The sequence below is a fragment of the Vulpes lagopus genome, chromosome 16 (assembly GCF_018345385.1).
Source record: "Vulpes lagopus strain Blue_001 chromosome 16, ASM1834538v1, whole genome shotgun sequence".
NCBI classification, from domain to species: Eukaryota; Metazoa; Chordata; class Mammalia; order Carnivora; family Canidae; genus Vulpes; species Vulpes lagopus.
The window spans coordinates 53,252,424-53,271,717 of record NC_054839.1 but is presented as its reverse complement, the minus strand read 5'-3'; the positions used below and the strand labels follow the sequence as shown (position 1 = coordinate 53,271,717).

The following is a 19,294-nucleotide window of genomic DNA, read 5'->3' as shown; positions in this document are numbered from 1 at the left end:
AAAACACATTCCACTCCCACAAGGGCTCTGGCTATGGCACACTTCCTCTCCCTGCAACCTCTCAGCACTCTGATAGAAGCCCTGAGGGTCTCTCCTCTCCCACTTCCCTGTACTTACCCAGAACCACTACTCCCCTCCTGCCTTTCCAGAGCACTTAGCCCCTTGGGCCTCCGGAGGCCTCCGGTGATCGGGCTTCTTAAACATACTGTCCGTTATCTCCCTAGCTCTGTGTCTAACCAGAGACCCCTCCTGGAGGCCATGGCCTCTTAGGGTTCAACGCAGTAGAAAAGGTCAGCTGGCTTGCCCAAATCTAGGCAGTTTAAGTTGGCCCAAAATGTGCCACGATGCACTTGAGGTGACTCAAAGACATAAGACTTGTTGGTTGGAAAAGCCCTTATCAGAACATTTTAGTCTCCCTGGAATCCATGCCCCCTTGCCCCACAACTGCCCATATTCTGTTATAAACAGAAAAAGAGAGGAGGTTGATTTCAGATGTAATTCTGGCAGCTTTTTTTTTTTCCCCGACAGCTTTGTTCTGACTCTGCACAAGTTCACATCATCGTAAGCCCCTACAGGATCTCTAAGCTTCAATTCCTTGGTTCACAGAATTTATGTAACTGGGAGAGAACTAAGTGTATGTCTAGAAAGTCATAAAAATATGGTATTTGGAGGAAAATATCTGAGCTCAGAATATTCAATTTGTAAAAGTGTGTAAGCAAGAGAACCTTCCCATCTTTGGAAGAAAATGTCAAATCGTGGTTCAGTCACAAGGACAAAAGGGGAAAAAAATAAAACAGACTCAGAAGTTCCTTGTCCAAGTTTATTGCAATTGTTTGAATATTGTCCTTCAAAATGGTTACCGTGCAATGCCCTGCAATGCTCTTCGACACCCCTGGTCAGTATATTCCAACACGATCTTCACCCAAGGCGGGTATAAAATGGCTATACAGCAGGTGGCCTTCGGTACATTAGGTGTTGACCCTCTAGGTCGACACTGACCTATTAAAACTACACGTCTTTGGGAACACATTCTCAGAAGCCAAGAAGCCACAACTGTTCATTCCTTTCTCCATACAAAATGCCTCGTTAAGATACAGGTACCAGGTCTCTGGGATCCTAATGCGCCCGTGGAACAATTCTATTGAAAAAGGAAATGCAGATCTCATAGAACCTGCTCTTGGTAAACCTGTGCTGTGTCTCCCTTCTTTCTTGTCTACGCACTTAAAAAATGGTGCTCTTAACAACTAGGATTTGTTTTTTGTTCAGGAGCAATAAAGTTAAGCCTCTAATTTCTAGAACCTTCCTCCCCTCTTTGAGCAACCCTGGAGAATGGAAGAATTGCTGGTATATCATTCAGATTTTTTTCTAGGCACGATACTGATCTTACCTGCTTTAGGTGAGAGGTTGCATGACAAGTAGCGATAGGGCCCCTGTCCCTAATTTCTGGGTTTTACCCACTGAGGACAAGTCATGGTCCATTAGCAACAATCAACATCTGACTTTTAAGCCCGATGCTACATGGCATGACAGGGGGTATGTATGCTCCCTATCGCCCGCGGAAGGAGTGCTGGATCCAGGCCAGAATTCCTGAACACGCAACCATAATATTCCACTTGGCACTCAAATGCAAAATAGGTTGGGCAGCCAGCCTTTCAAGTCACTTATGTCAGCATTCAGAGGCGTCTGAATATACAGCCAGAATCCAGGGTCTGATTAAAAATACCCTGCTTCTGTAGTTCTCAGAAACCATTGTAGAAGCATGGAGATTATGTGTCTTCTATCACGGCAGTTCAATTAACGCCTTTGTTGTTTAGTTCAGGACAGAGCAGTTAACCAGATAGTATAGAAGGAAACTGAGGCCAGGCATCTCTTACGTTTATTGGAGAATTCTTAGTTGGGAGAGGAAAGATCACAGACAATTCATAAAAGATAAAAGAACAATTAATTGCAAATTATTACAAAGGTGATTTCTGAAATGTTTATTTTGAGCCACTGCAAAAACAAAATTATAGTGCATCCTGAAGTTCGTATTTTGGTAAATGAACATATTAAAGGACAGAAAAGCTTAAAAAAAAGTTACTGTTATACGAGATCTTAATGTAGTAATTCTGCACAAACAGCTACAATTACCCAAAGCTGCTTTTGCTATATATATATATATATTAAACAAGAATGTGAATTACTTTAAACACTGCACAAGTAACCAAAGTTAGCAAATCCAGCAATATTAAAACCTGATATTAAATAGTATTCAAACATTACAACAAAAATAAAATAATGAACTTCTAGAACTACAATTCTACCCATGTGAAAGGAATGTACATGGATGGTAAAACAAAAAAATAAATAAATAAAGTGACAAGAGTGACCAACACTGCATCTCCATCTTCAGAGCAGGGATACAGTAAGTGAGTAAACGCGTGTGGGGTCTTTTGCTAAAAATGGGAAAAAATGCATTTCACTTGAAGGGTAATCACATAATTCCCACTGAAGCTCTAACTGTCTTGTGCTGGTGACAGGTGGGCAGGGCTTTATATGGAAAAGTATTTTCCCTATACCCTGAGTGTGGATGCATTAATATATTTTTTTTTAACTGTGGGAAGTTTCCTTTGAGAAATATAAAATTTAAAGCAACATACTGATGGGAAACTGACAGTGAATTGTGAAAGCATACTATTAACTAAATAATTAACTAAGAAGATATCTCGAGTCTGAATTCTGATGATCAGTCGGGGTTAAGTTTTGCTTCTGGGAAATGTGCACTGATGTCAAAGCCACGTAGATAAACGGTCTTTCACTTTATACATGGTACATTTAATAAGTAATTAAATTCTCCTACCAGCAACATAAAACCCTTATTTAAGCAAAATGCAAGTATTATGAGTTGAATTAATTCACATCAAATATCTGAAAGGGTAAGTGGAACATTTTTCAAAGTATAAAGATGTTATCGCATGTATTCACTAAGTGAATACTCTCAAAGGTCTTATTACTCCATTAAATTCTATCAACCAACCCAATTGATATTTTAATTTTCCTCCGTGACTTAATCATTCATTTTGTATAAATCAAGAAATATCTTCAAAACCAACATTAATAATATCCAAAATATAAATGTAATTTAAACTTGCCTTGGGAAAAGAAGGCTATGAAAGAATTGCTACATTTCAGCCAAAAACAATGTTCTTAAAAAAAAAAAAAAAAAAAACCCTTATCAGAGGCTTCATGTCATTCACTTTCTTTTCACAGATCCTTCAAGGGTTCTGAAGTTGATAAACAGAATTCAACTCAATGCATATCACAATTTTAAGAGTTCTGAATAAGACATGGTAATTTCATGAGGGCCGAAATGCACAGAATGGCAAGATTACCATGTTACAATATAAATATGTCAAGTAGATTAGTAATAAAATGAGACGGTGGGGGAGGAGGGCGGGGTGGTCCTCTCAACAAACAGGGCTGTTCTGAAGACCGAGCAACCGAACAGACATAAGATGTCTTTGGAATAATCACAAAGTGCCTTTAACGAAAGTAAGTTTAGAATGTCCTTGATTAAAAGATACTTCTCTCCATATAAGGAGCTTTTGCTCACACTTCTTTTCACATCTGCCAATACTTAATATCGTTCTCTACACCCCTGCACTGCTACAAGGGTAGAGAGTTCCATTAGGGTTCTTACCGCACATGCTAACACCTACAGACTGGTCTGTCCTTCCGTGGTGGCTAAGTAAAGGAACCCTGACTCCAGCACAGCTCCAAGCAAATGCAGAGACAACAAGGATAGGAGGAAAATCTTACTTCAAAATGATTATTACCATAAGAGATATAAACATAAACATTTCCAAGCACAGGAAGTTTTACAAAACGAATATATTTTCACTTTAAGTTTAAAAGAAAGGCAGAACTCAATTTGCTGTTAATCAAACCCGTACGTGTATCGAAGTTACTAAACACAACTTGATAGTCATATACGTGTAAAAATGCAATCTAATCTAATAATCAGTTAATCCCTGTTATGATTAACAACCCAGCTCCCAGCGTTCATAAACCCAGCCCAGTGCTGCTGCATCTCAAGTTTGGAGAAGCTAAAGACAGAAACAGTTCCGGCTATACAGATTTCCTGCATTTCTCCACCGTAAAAAATACTTGAAGAAACTTTAGGTGAATTTATTTATAAAGCTTGCTCTATTTCTTTATTTTAAGTTGAGAAAAATCAAAGTTCACACTGTAACCTCAAAATATTTAAGTAGCTTTGGGCACTTTTCTTGAGCGAACTTTACTCTCTCGTTATAAAATACATTTCTCTCATAATTATTAACTCAAATTAATGTAAGTGCCCTTATTCCTTGTCCCTTGGTGGGTGCTATGTCTTCTACACTTTGTGCAGCTTCCAGAACTGTCAGTGCTCTGGGAAAAAAGAAAATGAAATGGAGCAAAACCAAAAGCCCCCAACGAAAAGTGATTTATTCTAGATTACAAAACACTAATGGAAGAACCAAAAATTCACACATGCATATCCTCACATACAAAACCAAGACACAATCTTGGTCCTCTATTCAAGTCAAGTGGCAGTTTCTGAAGACAAAGTAGTAGAAAACATGGAGCCCAAAAAAATCATGTCAGACGACTTTACAAAATAATGCAGATACTATTTTATCGCGGGAGGGGGTTATGGGAGTGAGAAGGTGCTGGGAGTCCCTTCTTTTTCTGGAAAAGGCTTATCCTTGCTAGGCAGAGAGTTTTGTGGATTTTTTTTTTTCAAAAATCTGACCATGAAAATCATTACTGGGCTTCTCTGGATGCATTTCCATATCAACATTAATTTTTAAAATTTTAACATGTTTTGTTATTTATTTTCATTTATAAGTTAGGGGCCCAAAGTTGCCAAAAAAAAAAAAAAGAAAAGAAAAGAAAGAAAGAAAAATTCTTACTGCACAACCTTTATAGACATTTTATTTTAAAGCATTTTTTAAATGTCAACAGAGGGTTTCTAACCAGGAAAACAGTAAAATAAAAAAAAAGGGCACAAACCCACTAGGCAAGGTTAAAGTCTCCCTTATCCACATACACACACACACAAACACATACTCATTTTCATGCCAGATGGATTGGCAACATTAGTAAATAATGTCATTCGATGAAAGGACGGGGAAACTATCATTTATGGTATTTATCGGAACCTAAAATACCAATGTTTCTAAGAAATTAAATAGTGCAAGGGATTCAAAAAGCTACCAAGAGCTGAGCTGTGGAAATAAAATTGACTTTTAAAAATAAGACAGAAATTCTATTGTGGGGGGGGGGGACCATTAGCCTCAAAGCTCTTTTGTCAGATTAGTTCTCAATAGAACAGCATTTGTTTGTGAAGGAGCAAAACTCTTTGTCCCTGGACTCTGTCCTCAGCCACCTCAGTGTGGTTTGTAGCAGCACTATTCAGATGCAAGAAGACTGCTGTCGATGTCCCTGAAAACCTCACGGTCAGACTTTCCTTCAAATCAACGTTCTGAGGGTCTTAACACACTACGCATGTGCACAGAAGCATAATGAAGATAGTCTTTGACAGAAATTACAAAAGTATGAACTATATACAACGTGGGATGACTGAATGCGCTTAAAAAGCTTGATTTACTTCCCTCCCAGTTCACTGTAAATGTTAATATTCAAAGTTTACCCTATGCATCTTGATCTATTTCTTCCTCTCTCAAAACGATAAAATGTACTGGGGCTGGAAGTTTGTTCTACGCGTCTTCCAAGAGCCAATCAAACAGTGACTTGTGCCTCTCCTCCTGCACTTCATAGTACTGCAGCACAGCCTGCACGACGTCCCCCACCTTCCATCCCTTTTCTTGTAATCGTTTTGAGAGCTGGTAAGAAAGAAAGGCATGTCCAATGTTAGCCAAAGACAATCTCATAACAACAAAGTTTCCATTTTTATTTTTAGTATCAGATAACTATGAGATTCTTGCTGTCTGCAGTAAAATATTATTTCCCAGTTTTATAGCAAGGCCTCCTCTCCTAAATTACCACCCCTCTACACAAACTAAACATGCTTCCTTCCTGCCCTTGACAAATACATCTCCTCCAGGGAATGACACTTTGGGGCTGTTGGGAGACAGAACTCCACCAACCTCACCCACCAGATAGTCTGTGTGGGAGTGGAGTCGCCATCTCTACATGAAATTCTCGACCTAACTAAATACATCTGCCACACCCTTAATTAGGAACATAAAATAATAAAGATGTCAATCTTAGTAGAAGGATGTGGATTTTTCCTTCCACAACATGTAGTGTGGCTTTTTTCTGGAATACACACTTTGGCCTCAGTGGAAACATGGCTTTCTAAGTTAAGAAATGTTAATGTTTCAACAAAAAAACAACCAAAAAAAGTATATAAATATTGTGGTGATCATTTCACAATATAGACAAATATTGAATCATGCTGTACACCTGAAACTAATGTAATGTTATGCTTCAATAATACTTCATTTTTAAAAAAAAAGTAAATTTAAATACAGGTTTAAATAAATACATCGTCACCAGTATCAGAATATGTCTTCACTCATTTTGTTCTATTTAGTTCTGTAAAAACTACTTTAATTTTGTAATGTAAATATGCTTAGCCTCGTTAAATACAGCCTTATAGTGATATAGTTCACAGACCATATAATTCATCCATTTAAAGTGTGCTTAGTCCATGGTTTTTAGTATAGTCACCGAGTTGGGTGCAACCATCACCACAATGACTGTTAGAACACGTTTGTCGCACCAAAAGGAAGCTCTACCCATTAGTGAACACTCCCCATGTCTCCCAAACAGAACTCTAGGCAAACGCTAATCTACTTCAGTCTCTACAGATGTGCCCATTTAGGCCATTTCGTGTAAATGTAATCATAAAATATATGATATGGTCTCTGACCAGTTTCTTTCACTTAATGTGACTTGAAGTTTCCTCCATGGCGTAGCATGTATGCGCTTCCTTCCTTCTGGACAGATAATATTCCATTGCATAGATATACCACATTTTATTTATCCATTCTAGGATGTTTCCATTTCTGGCCTGGTAGGAATAATGGACATACATTTTCATTCCTCTTGGGTTTTGCTGGGTTATATGATAATGCCGGGTTTAACTTCTCGAGGAATTTTCAGAATGTCCTCCCTAGGTTACTTGGGGATGAGCGCCTAGCACCATCATGCTCACGCTCAGCTCTGCCCATGGTCTTCCTTAGCCCTCACTTTATTTAAGACTAAATGACTTGAAAATATCTGCTTCCCTCCAGTGGGTTCTCACACCTTTCCTACCTACTCCTTCTTGACAATTTATTTCCTGAGGATCGCTTTGTCTTATCTTCTCCTTCTGCCCCAAACCAGAAACCTAACCTAGAAAAATCCAAAAGTCCAAGAAAAAACAAACAATAAAATACCAACAAAAGGTCATTTTTACTGAATATCTCTTTCACACACTTCTTTAAACTATATCTTTGTAAATTCTGAACCAGGAATCAAGAGTAACTGGACTGCTCCCTTTTTGTTATAGATCAATTTGCACTGGTTATTCATTAAACTATTTTATACCCTATAAGAAGATTAAATCAAAATTCTGATAAGGAAGATTCTGGGACAAAAACCTTAAGACTATATAAAATAAAAATCTTGACTAACAACATGCTTGGCACACAGTTAAGTTCTTGATAAAAATACCCAATTAGCGTACTGAATCTGAACATTGCATTATTAAGAACCCCATGGCCCCTTATAAGATGTTTAAACCTTCACTGGCTTTTTGAAGCATGCTAGCTTCTCCCACTAATACAACTGGATTAACAGAGTAGGAGACATACTAATTGCCAGGCATAATTATGAATCAATTTAAAACAAAGAATAACTCAATCTTTTCATATGAATACATGGTTATTAATGGCACCTAACTCTGAGTGCTTAGGATGTGTCAGGCGCTAGAGCAAGCATATTTTTTTTTTTACAGTATTGTGTTTAATCCTCATAAACCTCTGTAAGGTAACCTCTCATTTTCATAGTGCAGATAAGGAAACCTCGAGCATGCCCAAGGTTACACTACCAGAGGGGCAGGGCTAACATCCGGACCCACTATGCGACTCTAGCACACAAGCACGGACCCACTATGCAATCAAGGGGCGTCTGGCTAGGTCACCCATGGGATACAGAACACCGAAGATGGGTAAGCATGGCCTTACAACCACCCTGCACAGCAGGTGCTTACTTGTATGAACTCCTTCTTTGCAGAGTCATGAAGATAAAGTTCTGTCACTTCAGCCTCAGAAGCCACGAGCCACTGAAGAATAATCCTTAGCTGGGGATCCACTGTGCAAGGCTCCATGTCGATATTGGTAATGAGCAGGATCTTTCTGTCTGGCCCCAAACCTAGTATTTACATTTGAACGACATAAAGTGAAACTCATCAATTCAACTCTCAATACTCTGGTTCCCATGGGTAGAGAAATATTTTCCATTTCTTAAGATTCCAATGAATGCTAGGAAAAAAAAATCTGTCTTCCCTCATCCTCAGCTTAACATCAACCAAAACATTTATTTCAAAGGGCAAAATAAAGCTACAACAAAGGAATAACGCTGATCATCTATCTACTGAGAGCACAAATACAAAACTCTATTTTGAGGCATTGAATTCAAGTACTATAAATGCCATAGATTTGTGTCAAAATACAATCCACAGGTAAAGAAAAGAGGAAACAAAACTATAAAGCTAAAACAAAACTATAAACCATCAAAATAGAAATCTCAAATAAAAATCTCATATAAAGAAATATAATAAATGGACTTTGAGAAAGCTTCTTGAATTAAGTAACAGAAGCAACACACACTTGTACAGGGCATATTGCATCCTAGGTAGTGTTCTAGTTCTTCCTATATACAAACTCCTGGAACCCTCACACCCATCTTATGAAGTGAGAACTACCATCTCCATCTTACAGGTGAGGAATGTGAGACAGAGAGAGATCCAGAGTCTTACAATGGGGAAGTGGTTGAGCCAGGACATGAACATAACAGTCTGGCTCCATGCTCTCAACCACTTCATTTTTTAGGCAAAGGACAGGGGGAAATGTCACATGCAGCCACTTACATCCCAAAAGGCAGACCAGGGAATTTTCCGGCACACCTCTTTGTAAATAAGCTATTACTCACAAGTTTCTCTTTTTTATGAAAATTATGTTCTCAACATAAAGAAGGATGAATCGCTGTTGGCTATAAAACTAATGACCCCATAGACCCATATCATCACTCCTGCTTAAAGAGGGCTGAGCTAAAAGCAGAGCTCACACAAGTAAGTGCCTTCCCACACTGAGGTGAACAGTGGGCATGCTGGCAGACGTCACGTCAGTTTGTGCCAGTCATGGAAATTTGTTGGTGACCGTCCCTGATTCTTTTTTAAAGTTTGCAGGGCATTCTAGACTACTACTAATCATTTTTAGGATTTGTGTTGGTCCCTAATGTTTTCACTTAGAAAACAGATCTGTGTCATTCTCTTAAGATAAAAAAAAGTACTGCCTTTTTCCTCCTCTCCCCTCAATGACTCTCAATCAAAAATGGGTCTGGTACACCATGATATCATGATACCAGACATGACACAACTTTCCTAGACAAAGTCAACATATTTTTAAGTCAACAAAATAAAGCAAATAAAAAAAAAATAAAATAAAATAAAGCAAATAAAAAAAAAATAAAATAAAATAAAGCAAATATTACCTAGCCTATCTGTATCTCTAAAAATATTAACCTATCCGTATGTCATATCCAATGACAAAAACTTACTTCTAGAAGCCCTATATGAAGAATGTCTACTTAAAAACAGAATGTCTAACTTAGCAGAAGCACTGGGACTAAAAAATAATCACCTCAAGTCTGAGGATTTTAGCTCAAAAATGGGTACATGACTTCCCTAAATAAGAAAGGCATAACTGGAGATAAAATTAACTGGACACTCAGGTGTTAATAAAGTACATTTCAAGAATTCATTTAGGCATTTTTCTCAGTTTGCCCTACTTCTAAGGAAATGATGAAAAAAAGCACTAGCTCAAAAACAAATATCTCAAACACTATAAATATTTTTAGGTGCTGCTCTATAGAAGACATTATTGGTATTTTCATAATTTAAAAAAATAAGCCATCGAAATAAACCAGCTAAATGAAAATTCAGCTTCAATATGGAAAGTTTCTACATTCACTCAGATACTCTAATATTGGAATTAAGGATTACAAATCATGGTCCAGAACTCTGTTACCAATGGCATCTGGTATTTAGATATTTAGAACTGTGTTCATCAAAGGAAGAACTGAATATTTTCTTCAAATATGTCTATTTGTGAATTCAGGAATAGGACTGAGAGAGGGAAGAATGTATTTTAAAATATCTCTTAATTTTTACCTTCTGATTTATGTAAGATCAACGTTAAACACTAATTTAAGAAGTTACTAGTTTGGAAGGATAAAACTAGAGCATATGCCATAATTTTAATAAATTATATATTATAATATAAGGGTTTTAGGTTTTAAAAAAGATAATTACACAGAGAGAGATTATCATAAATTTCCCTCTCAAATAACTGAATAATTCTTTTTAAGTAATTCAGTTTTCACACCAATGGGTACACTTCATTAGTTTAGCAATCAAATGGTACAAATGGTTCAACAAAGGACCTGTCGCCAGATACATGAGTTCAGGACTGTTGTGATTTGCAAATACCCTAATTTGTAATAACCTGGAGGCCCACAGATGAAAACGCACAAAGTGAAGACTCTTCTAGGAAACCTTATACAAAAAAACATGCAAACACTTTGAAAAACAGTCAATTACCTTCTCCATCATCCTCAGGATCTTCATCTTTATCATCTGGCTCATCACTTTTCAAATAAAAGAGCAGAAGCAGTTAAAAGAAAAAAAAGCTTTAATTAATAATGGTACTAAAATCAATTCTTAAAACATGGAAAAGAATGAATGTTACAATATGATATATGACATTTAAAAAGGTAAGAAATGACAATTTAAAAGGAAGCTTTGCTTCTCACACCATTTCACGTTAAAATCTGAATTGTAAACGATGCCTAGACAGGTAGGTCATCAGTAACCAAGAAGGCCTACTTTACCGTGATACAGAACACCAAGTAATTTCATGATCAAATTTGATTTCAAATAATTTAAAGCTAAAATAGTCTACTAATTTGGTGTTGGATAACACAGCATTTGAATTATCATAGAATGCCATGAATATTTATTAATGCCTCTGCTGATGTCATGTACATATTTTTAACAGTAAATTTTTTTTCCTATGCTTTCCTTAAATATGAAGTAAAATTACATACAAAAACAAATAAAACAACAGCAAAAACCAGAAATCCTGTAGGAAGCAAGCTCTTTTTAATGAAATAGTAATTGGTAGGATGAAAAATAGCAGGCGGAGCACTACATGCATAGATGTAACACATTTTGCAATTAGAGGTCAGTTGTATCTTAGCATAATTGAATTTTGTCATTAGATGTAAATTATCAAGCAGGATCACGTCCAAACACAGGAGGAAAGCAGGTTGATACATACTGGCATTGTAACCCACGATCTTTCCAGAGTATGACATCATGCATTAGTGTGAAAGACTCATCAGTTTTTAAGTTTCTGGACCGGACCAACCTGTCTGATGTTGGAAAGGATAAATTGTCCTCATACAAATCTCCTTCTAAACCAAGACTGCTCCAGCTACTGCTGTTACCATTACTGCCAGAAGAAGAAAAGAACAGAGCTGAACCAGAAAATGAATAGTAAAGACGACCTTGGTTTTCCTTGGAACAGCTTCTGTCAGCGGTAAGTGGGAGGTTCGGGTGGGAGCTGCCCCCGGGGAGGGGGGCATCCGTGGAGGCAGAAACCATCACAGCTCCCAGATGGATTCGGGCGTTTGGGAGTTTTCTTATTTGGCCTCCACACATCAGGAAAAATAGTCTAAATTTCTATTTATTTCACGTATGGACACAACAGAATGACTTTTAGGACAGTGGATGAATGCCTCAAGAAGTTTCATGATTAAATTCATGTTTAGGCAAATCTTAGGCTATAATTTGTAAGAAGCCAAAACTCTTCAGTTTGGGTAAAATTAAAAAAAAAAATCACAGGTTACTGTTAACATTCTCTCAGCTCTTTAGACAGATGGATTTAGGGGGTGGTACTGAAATAACAGGCACCAAAACATAATCCCAAATAGACCTTTTCTAACTACTTGGAAAAAAGATGTTTTCTGATTTCAAAACACCCTTATTATGTCAATTACCTTCATTTCATACATTATGTATAATTCAGTAGGTGGCAAATAACATCCATTTTCATCAGAATTTTGAGTAATCAAGGCTTAATCGAGCAATACACCTGTCTGGTGGGCCAGTCACTAATGCCACACAGACACCTTAAACTATCTAATCAAAAGAGGAAAGCAAACGATATCCTAACATTGCAGCAAAGCAATAAGAAACAATAAGCGACTGTGTTCAGAAACAATACTAAATTTAATTTTTCAGATTAAAACCTAAACATGCAACTTAAAATTCTAATCATTAAAACAATTAGTAAGCACATTAGTTCGCAGTGATAAGCAGCTTATGCTTCCCCACATTAGGCTAGGCAATTACAAAAATTAATATGTACACAAAACCAAAATTTTGGTTTTAAAAAGTGAATTAACACAAAATCATCTTCTGTGCATCAGTAAATGTTGACACAGTTACCAAAAAAGGGATGATTATTTAAAAGTTCTAAAGAGTTTACAAGCAATTTCAATAATTTGCGTATCTGTATTTACTCTGACACCATCAATCGGTCACAAACCATACTGTATTAGAAAACTGAAGTTAAAACTGAGTAGTTTCTTTTCAACCTATGCTCAGACAAATATAACTCCATCATAAAACCCTGAAAGCAGCCAGAGTTTTGCCTATGTGGTCTGTCGTCAGACAAACCAAAGACGGAAAAACATGGAAATATAGAATGGAGAGGCAGCTGTGAGCCAAAGAGAAAGGGAAAACTGAAGATCTCAAACATTGCATTACCTCTAATATAGGAATGATTTTCTAAACAGAGGAAAATATTACAAAATTAAAATCCTTACCCATACTCTGACAACAATAATGATTCCTCCTTTTAATTAATCATCAAAATCCATCCCCTAAAGTTTAGGTGAACATGAAAACATGGTGAACATGATTTTTTTTTTTTTTTGAAAAAGTGCTTTCAGAATTTACTGTACAGGTTTTTTTTTTTTTAACAATTTATTTATATGTTAAATAAACAATTTATTTATATGTTATGTTATTTATTTATATGTTAGGTGGCTTCTACATGCTCTTACATTTGTGTAAAACATTTATACATATTCTTTACAATTTGTACATATATTAAATGGCTGTATCATAAACATTGTTCTATGAGATTTTATAAAAGAAAAATCAAGTAGGGAAAATTACTTATAAAACGTCAACAAAACCAAACGCCAAAAAAAATGTGAAGACTAAAAACTCAAACTCCCTCTATTTAACCTCATTCCCCCACCCCTCCTACCCCTCAAAGTGGGTCCAATTTAAAGTCAGTTATCTATGAAATGCCACCTAACTAGGGGGACTGTATAATTCTTCATCTAAGCAGGACACTTTGGGAAATGAAAGAAGTCACCATTAATAACTACACCAAAGCAACAGAAGCAAACCTGGCCTGTCCCGAGCAACCTAGGAGATACAATCATCTTCCATTAATCTGACGTAAAACAACTGAATATCTTCACTTGACAGTGATATTTCATTTTTAAACACTGCCCTGCATCCATCATTTTCTTTTAAATCTTTTCCTATTTCCTATCTATTCCTTTCTGTGTATTTTCCTTTCACATCTTTTCGTATTTCCTATGTCTAGAAGGGGTGTACCTCAAGCCAGTGGGGGCCAAAGGTTAAGATTCTTTTAATTTAAATTCAATTTGCCAACCTACAGTATAACACCCAGTGCTCATCCCATCAAGTGCCTGCCCTCCTCAGTGCCACTCAGTCACCCCAACCTCCCACCCTCCTCCCCTTCTGCAACCCTTTGTCTGTTTCCCAGAGTTAGGAGTCTCTCATGGTTTGTCTCCCTCTCTAATTGTTCCCCATTCAGTTTCCCTCCTTTTCCTTAATGGTCCCTTTCACTATTTCTTATGCTCTGCATATGAGTGAAACCATCTGATAATTGGAGGCTCAGATTCTTTATTGTGGTTTTCAGCCACATGAAAACTACTGTCGATTTGGACATATCTCATAAATACTATCTCAAGAATTCCGCAAGCCCAGTCCCATCTCTTACCTAATCCACTACATAGCTTCTAAGAAATTCACAGCCCGTTTGCAGTACTTAAGAGACCCACATACACAAACCAAAGCCTCTTTCAGATCAAATAACTACACATTCCTCATAAGCACCTATGAAACTCTGAAATTATTATTTCTTTAACTGTTGCCCTCTACTAACCTTCCTACTTGGAGTAAAAAAGCACATGGAGTGTCTAAAACACTGAAGTCTTTTATCTCCTATCTGATCTCTGTACCAGAAAATTACAGTTCCTACAGATGTCATCAAAGACAAAACATGTGCAGCCATATCTTAAGTGTGGCCTCTGAAGCACCCGCAGTAAAATCATCTGAGATTCTTGGGACCTCCAATGACCTACTGAATCTTAATCTCTGGAAGGTGAGGCACTAGAAATTGTATGTTCAGCAATCACACTACCAACCCAGGATGAGCCCTACTTTTTCTTTGTGCTTGAACCTCGACAGCCACATAGCATAACTGTTCTTTTTTTTTCTTTTTTTTTTTTTCTTTTTTTTTGAGGGTGGGAGGGACTGTTCTTATTAAGACTGTAAACTACAGGTGTTTTTCAGACAAAATGCTATAAAGCCATGTTATTCCCCAGCCTGAATCCAGTTAATTTTCTGAACCAAATGCATTTACCATGTTAAACATAATTCTTTGAGTCTCAGCCTGATTCGGTCTTTTTGAAACTTGGTTCTGGTTAATGAGATGATCTTTTCATCTTTATTTTAAGTCATTCACAAGTAATGAGCACAGTATTCCCTTATCTGCAGAGAATGTGTTCCAAGGCTTGCAGTGGCTATCCATGAAACCATGGATAGTACTGAACCCTACACATACTATGTTTGCTTTACATACATACTGACATATGATGAAGTTTGTTTGTTTATTTATTTATTTATTTATTTTAAAGATTTTATTTATTTAATCATGATAGATCCATAGGGAGAGAGGGAGAGAGGCACAGGCACAGGTAGAAGCAGGCTCTATGCAGGGAGTCCGATGCGGGACTCGATCCTGGGTCTCCAGGATCTGGCCCTGGGCTGAAGGCGGCGCTAAACCGCTGAGCCACCAGGCTGCCCTAAGATGAAATCCAATTCATAAATTAGGCACAGTAAGAGGTTAACAACAAAAACTAAAAAGAGTAATTTTAACAGTATACTACAATAAAAATTACATGAATGTGGTCTGTCTCTCTCAAAACACCTTACTGCGTGTACTCACCAGCCTTGTGATGATGTGAGATGATAATCATCTGAGATGAGATGAGATGAGATGATGTGTGGTGAATGACATAGGACAATGACAATAGTGTTAGGCAATAAGTGGCCTTCTGACAACATATCAGGAGGATCATCTGCTTCTGGACCTCGACTGACCATGGGTAACTGAACCCACAGGAAAGCAAAACCACTGATGGCAATGGGCAGGATTCCTTATTTTCTATCACTAATAAAACGCTAAGAAGGACAGAACCAAGGACAGAGCCATCTAACCAGACAACATTCTGCACAAAGCTGTTCAGCTGGCTACAGAGGCCCTTGATGCCACGGGCCACTAACCCTAGTTCACCACTGCAACGCTAGGATTTCCTACGCAGCAATGTCGACCCTCACTGAAATCCTAGAAGCCTATGTTTCTCCAAGATGAGAGGAGAATTTCAGTCTTAACATTCTATTCCAGGTAGAGTTATGCAAAGGGCCAAATAATGTTTGGGATATGACCCCTACTTCCCACTACCAGTTTTAAAGGCCGCCTTCTTAGACCCAGATTTTTTTTTTTTAGTATTTCATCTATTTATTCATGAGAGACACAGGGAGAGAGGCAGAGACATAGGCTGAGGGAAAAGCAGGCTCACTGTGGGGAACTGGATGCAGAACTCGATCCCAGGACCCCAGGATCATGCCCTGAGCTACAGACAGGCGCTCAACCACTGAGCCACCTAGGCGTCCCTGACCCAGATTTTAAGATGTATTGGTGGTTTACATAGCATTTTAAGAAACTATGACAAAACAGATGTTTTATACAAATATTAATACTTACTGGTTAATCCAAGTATCAAACAAAATGCTCTGAGATGATGTGTTTTAGCAGGTGAGAAGCCATTTCCTTCCCTTCCTCCCCTCCTCCCACAGTCTTCTCACTTCCTCCTCTTTTTAAGTCAATTCCAAGGGTTTTTGTTCAACTGAAGCCTCACAGGGTCCTTCTCACAGGCTGAATGAAACTAGGACCTTTTCCTCTCCCTAGACTCAGCCCTGGATGGCATTTATTAATTCCAATTATCAATTAATGCAGATAAAAAAAATTTATGGCATTTTATAGTTTAGTCAGGAATGCCTTTAGAGAGTCAAGAATGTAAGAAACAAAAGTATCATAATTAATAAAATATGCTAAAGACTGTTACTACGAACAAAATTAACTAAGACAAGTTATATACCAGGGAAATGCCTTCCGCTGTGCAATACCATATTTTTACAAGAAGTTTATGTATTTTCAAGTATAAATGCTCCCGGCCATTTTGTTCCTGGATAGCAGGGTAAATGAGGAATCCTCCCAAGAAAGATATTACTTTTACTAATAACAAGAAAATTACACGGTCATTTAGATAACTTTTACAGATAACTGTCTTTTGTTTCAGCTTCTAAAGAAAAACATTTTTTGAAATGAGAAATACATTTTTTCCTCAAAAATCACGAAAGTCCAGGAAAATCCTAAGGGTATAAAATCAAACAAATGCAGTATTTTTCACATCAGCTATTGTCACACCCAAAGAAAATTAGCTTAGCTAATCATGGTATCTAATAAATGTCAAAAACTATTAGAACTAAAAAAAAAAAAAAAAAAACCTATTAGAACTACATTATAGACCATAAAACACATTCTGAAAATAATGGCAAATTTCTAATTTTTAAACACCCCGTGTGAATATAATTCTGAGGTCTGAGGACCTAAACTATGCAATCACATGCACAAATTTAGTTACCTTTCACTTAGGTGATGAAAACTGCTACTTTCATCCTGGTGTTCATCTTCAAAACTTAAATTAGACCAGCTACCCGTGCTGTCATCACCAATACTGAGATTCATCTGCTGGCTGCCGAAAGACTCGGTTGACTGTAAGTCTTCTATTTCTTTTGGACTGAAAAAAAGGAAGGAAGGAAGGAATGGGGGAGAAGGGAAAAAAATTTTCAATCCGAAATATTCAGATTCTGAGTTCTAAAGCTATCAATTTGATGATAAAGATGACAAAAACAAGAATCGATCTTTACAGCCACACCAGTGGCCCATTCAACCCTTTGTGTCTGCTAATAAAGAGACTCTGCAGGAGAGCAAAATACTTTCAAAATTAAATGAGCTATATCTATTATGGATCCATCCCAAATGCTCTGTTGATCTGAATTCTCTTTCAAGCAATTCATACTTTCAACTGGCACCACTGCAGAGGAGCGCACGTTCCTACATTGATCACCTACATTTTAAGACAGTACTGTTCTTTGTACTGAGAGGAAGCTCTTTCTGGCTTGAAGAACAACAACAACAACAAAAATGTAGTTTGAGGAATTCTAGTACTGTCAATCGAGCCTCGAGTCAAACTAGCCAAATCTCTTTAAGATTCTGAGCACGGATCATAACAGTTCTCATTATTTTTTTCAATGAAAAGACATTTATATTTTTATTCCATCTCACGAGAAAGGCCACTGTTCAATTACTGCAATTGCCCCCTCTATATTTTATTCTCAACACAGCAGTTTAAAATGATATTTTTAAAGATGAAGAGGAAAAATGTTAGTCTTCTGATCAAAACCTTCTAACAGCTCCTCACCAATCAGAATGAGAGTCCAAATCCTTATAATACACTCGCTGGTATGACAGCCTCTCCTGGTCTCCATCTCTTCCCATCTATTAGTCTCCCAGCCCACTGACTTCAGGCACGTCTGCCTCTGTGCTGCTTCCCCAACATGCACAATCCTACCCCTTTGCCTGGAACCCTCTGCCCCAATTCCAGTGCGACTTATTCTCCCTTCACCTTTGGCTCTTTGCTCAAATGTTTATCAGTGTTGCTTCCCCCTCTGCCTATTCAAAACTGCAACCCGTGCCCACCTGCCGCACCACCCACCACCACCACCCTCGCCCCCATTCCCTTCCTTGCTTCAGTTTTCCTCCAAAGCACTTACCATTGTGTGATACACTTCGCTGTTTTACTTGTCTTATTCCACTGTAATGTAAGTTCTAGAGAACACATATTTTTTACTGGTTTTGCTTATTTTTGTATCCCCATTACCCAAAATAAATCCTGAACTGCCCCACTCCCCTCTGGGGCTATCCTTATTTTATATTTAAGATATAGCAACTGGAATTACATTGGACAGGCACGTTATAGTTTTGAGCCGTAACAGACCTCTACTTTCTTTTTTTAATTTTTTACATTTTTTTGGAATGTGCTGCAATCTAATGGTTTTTTTGGCTGAAATGACCCACTAAATGAAGTCCAGAGAAGAGTTTTAATGACTACTGGGTTATTCTGGCTCAGAAATAATGGCTCACAATATAGTTTAGATGTTTGCTCTGCTAAAAATGCACTACCATGTAATTCCCCATTCGACACTCACATTCCACCCACATACCACCCTTCTGTACATTTACAGCTTTGTGAAATATTTATGGTTATTTTCATGAATCAAACATTTACAAGAAAAGGGACACCAAATGACACCTTTAAAAATAATCCACTTGAATGAATCCCTCTAAAGTTTGAAAGGCAAACCATTTTAACTTCAGAAATAGAAAATGGGAAACAGTACATTGTACACACTAGAGTCAGCTTTTAATAATCAGCACTTATAGAACCCTATACAATTATTAAGAAGACAAAAGAGGAAAGAAATACAAAGTAATATTCTACTGGCCTTGATAAAAAGTTCGACTAGGGC

At 37.4% G+C, this 19,294-nt stretch overlaps 1 protein-coding gene across 7 annotated transcripts in view; it reads right to left on the bottom strand.

Annotated features, from left to right (window-relative positions):
* Positions 1–1,858: 1,858 nt before the first annotated feature.
* Positions 1,859–19,294, bottom strand: part of AKAP11 (A-kinase anchoring protein 11) — a 49,845-nt gene continuing 32,409 nt past the window's right edge. For 6 of the 7 annotated variants that reach the window (XM_041731027.1, XM_041731029.1, XM_041731025.1 and 3 more), the window contains exons 8-12: positions 17,347–17,502; positions 11,679–11,762; positions 10,850–10,896; positions 8,240–8,400; positions 1,859–5,864 (exon numbers count right to left, since the gene is read on the bottom strand). In XM_041731027.1, coding sequence (XP_041586961.1) covers positions 5,739–5,864; positions 8,240–8,400; positions 10,850–10,896; positions 11,679–11,762; positions 17,347–17,502 — 574 coding nt within the window. In that variant the 3' untranslated portion in view covers positions 1,859–5,738. The remainder of the gene's footprint in view (positions 5,865–8,239; positions 8,401–10,849; positions 10,897–11,678; positions 11,763–17,346; positions 17,503–19,294) is intronic. The other variant, XM_041731031.1, reaches the window with a different exon arrangement.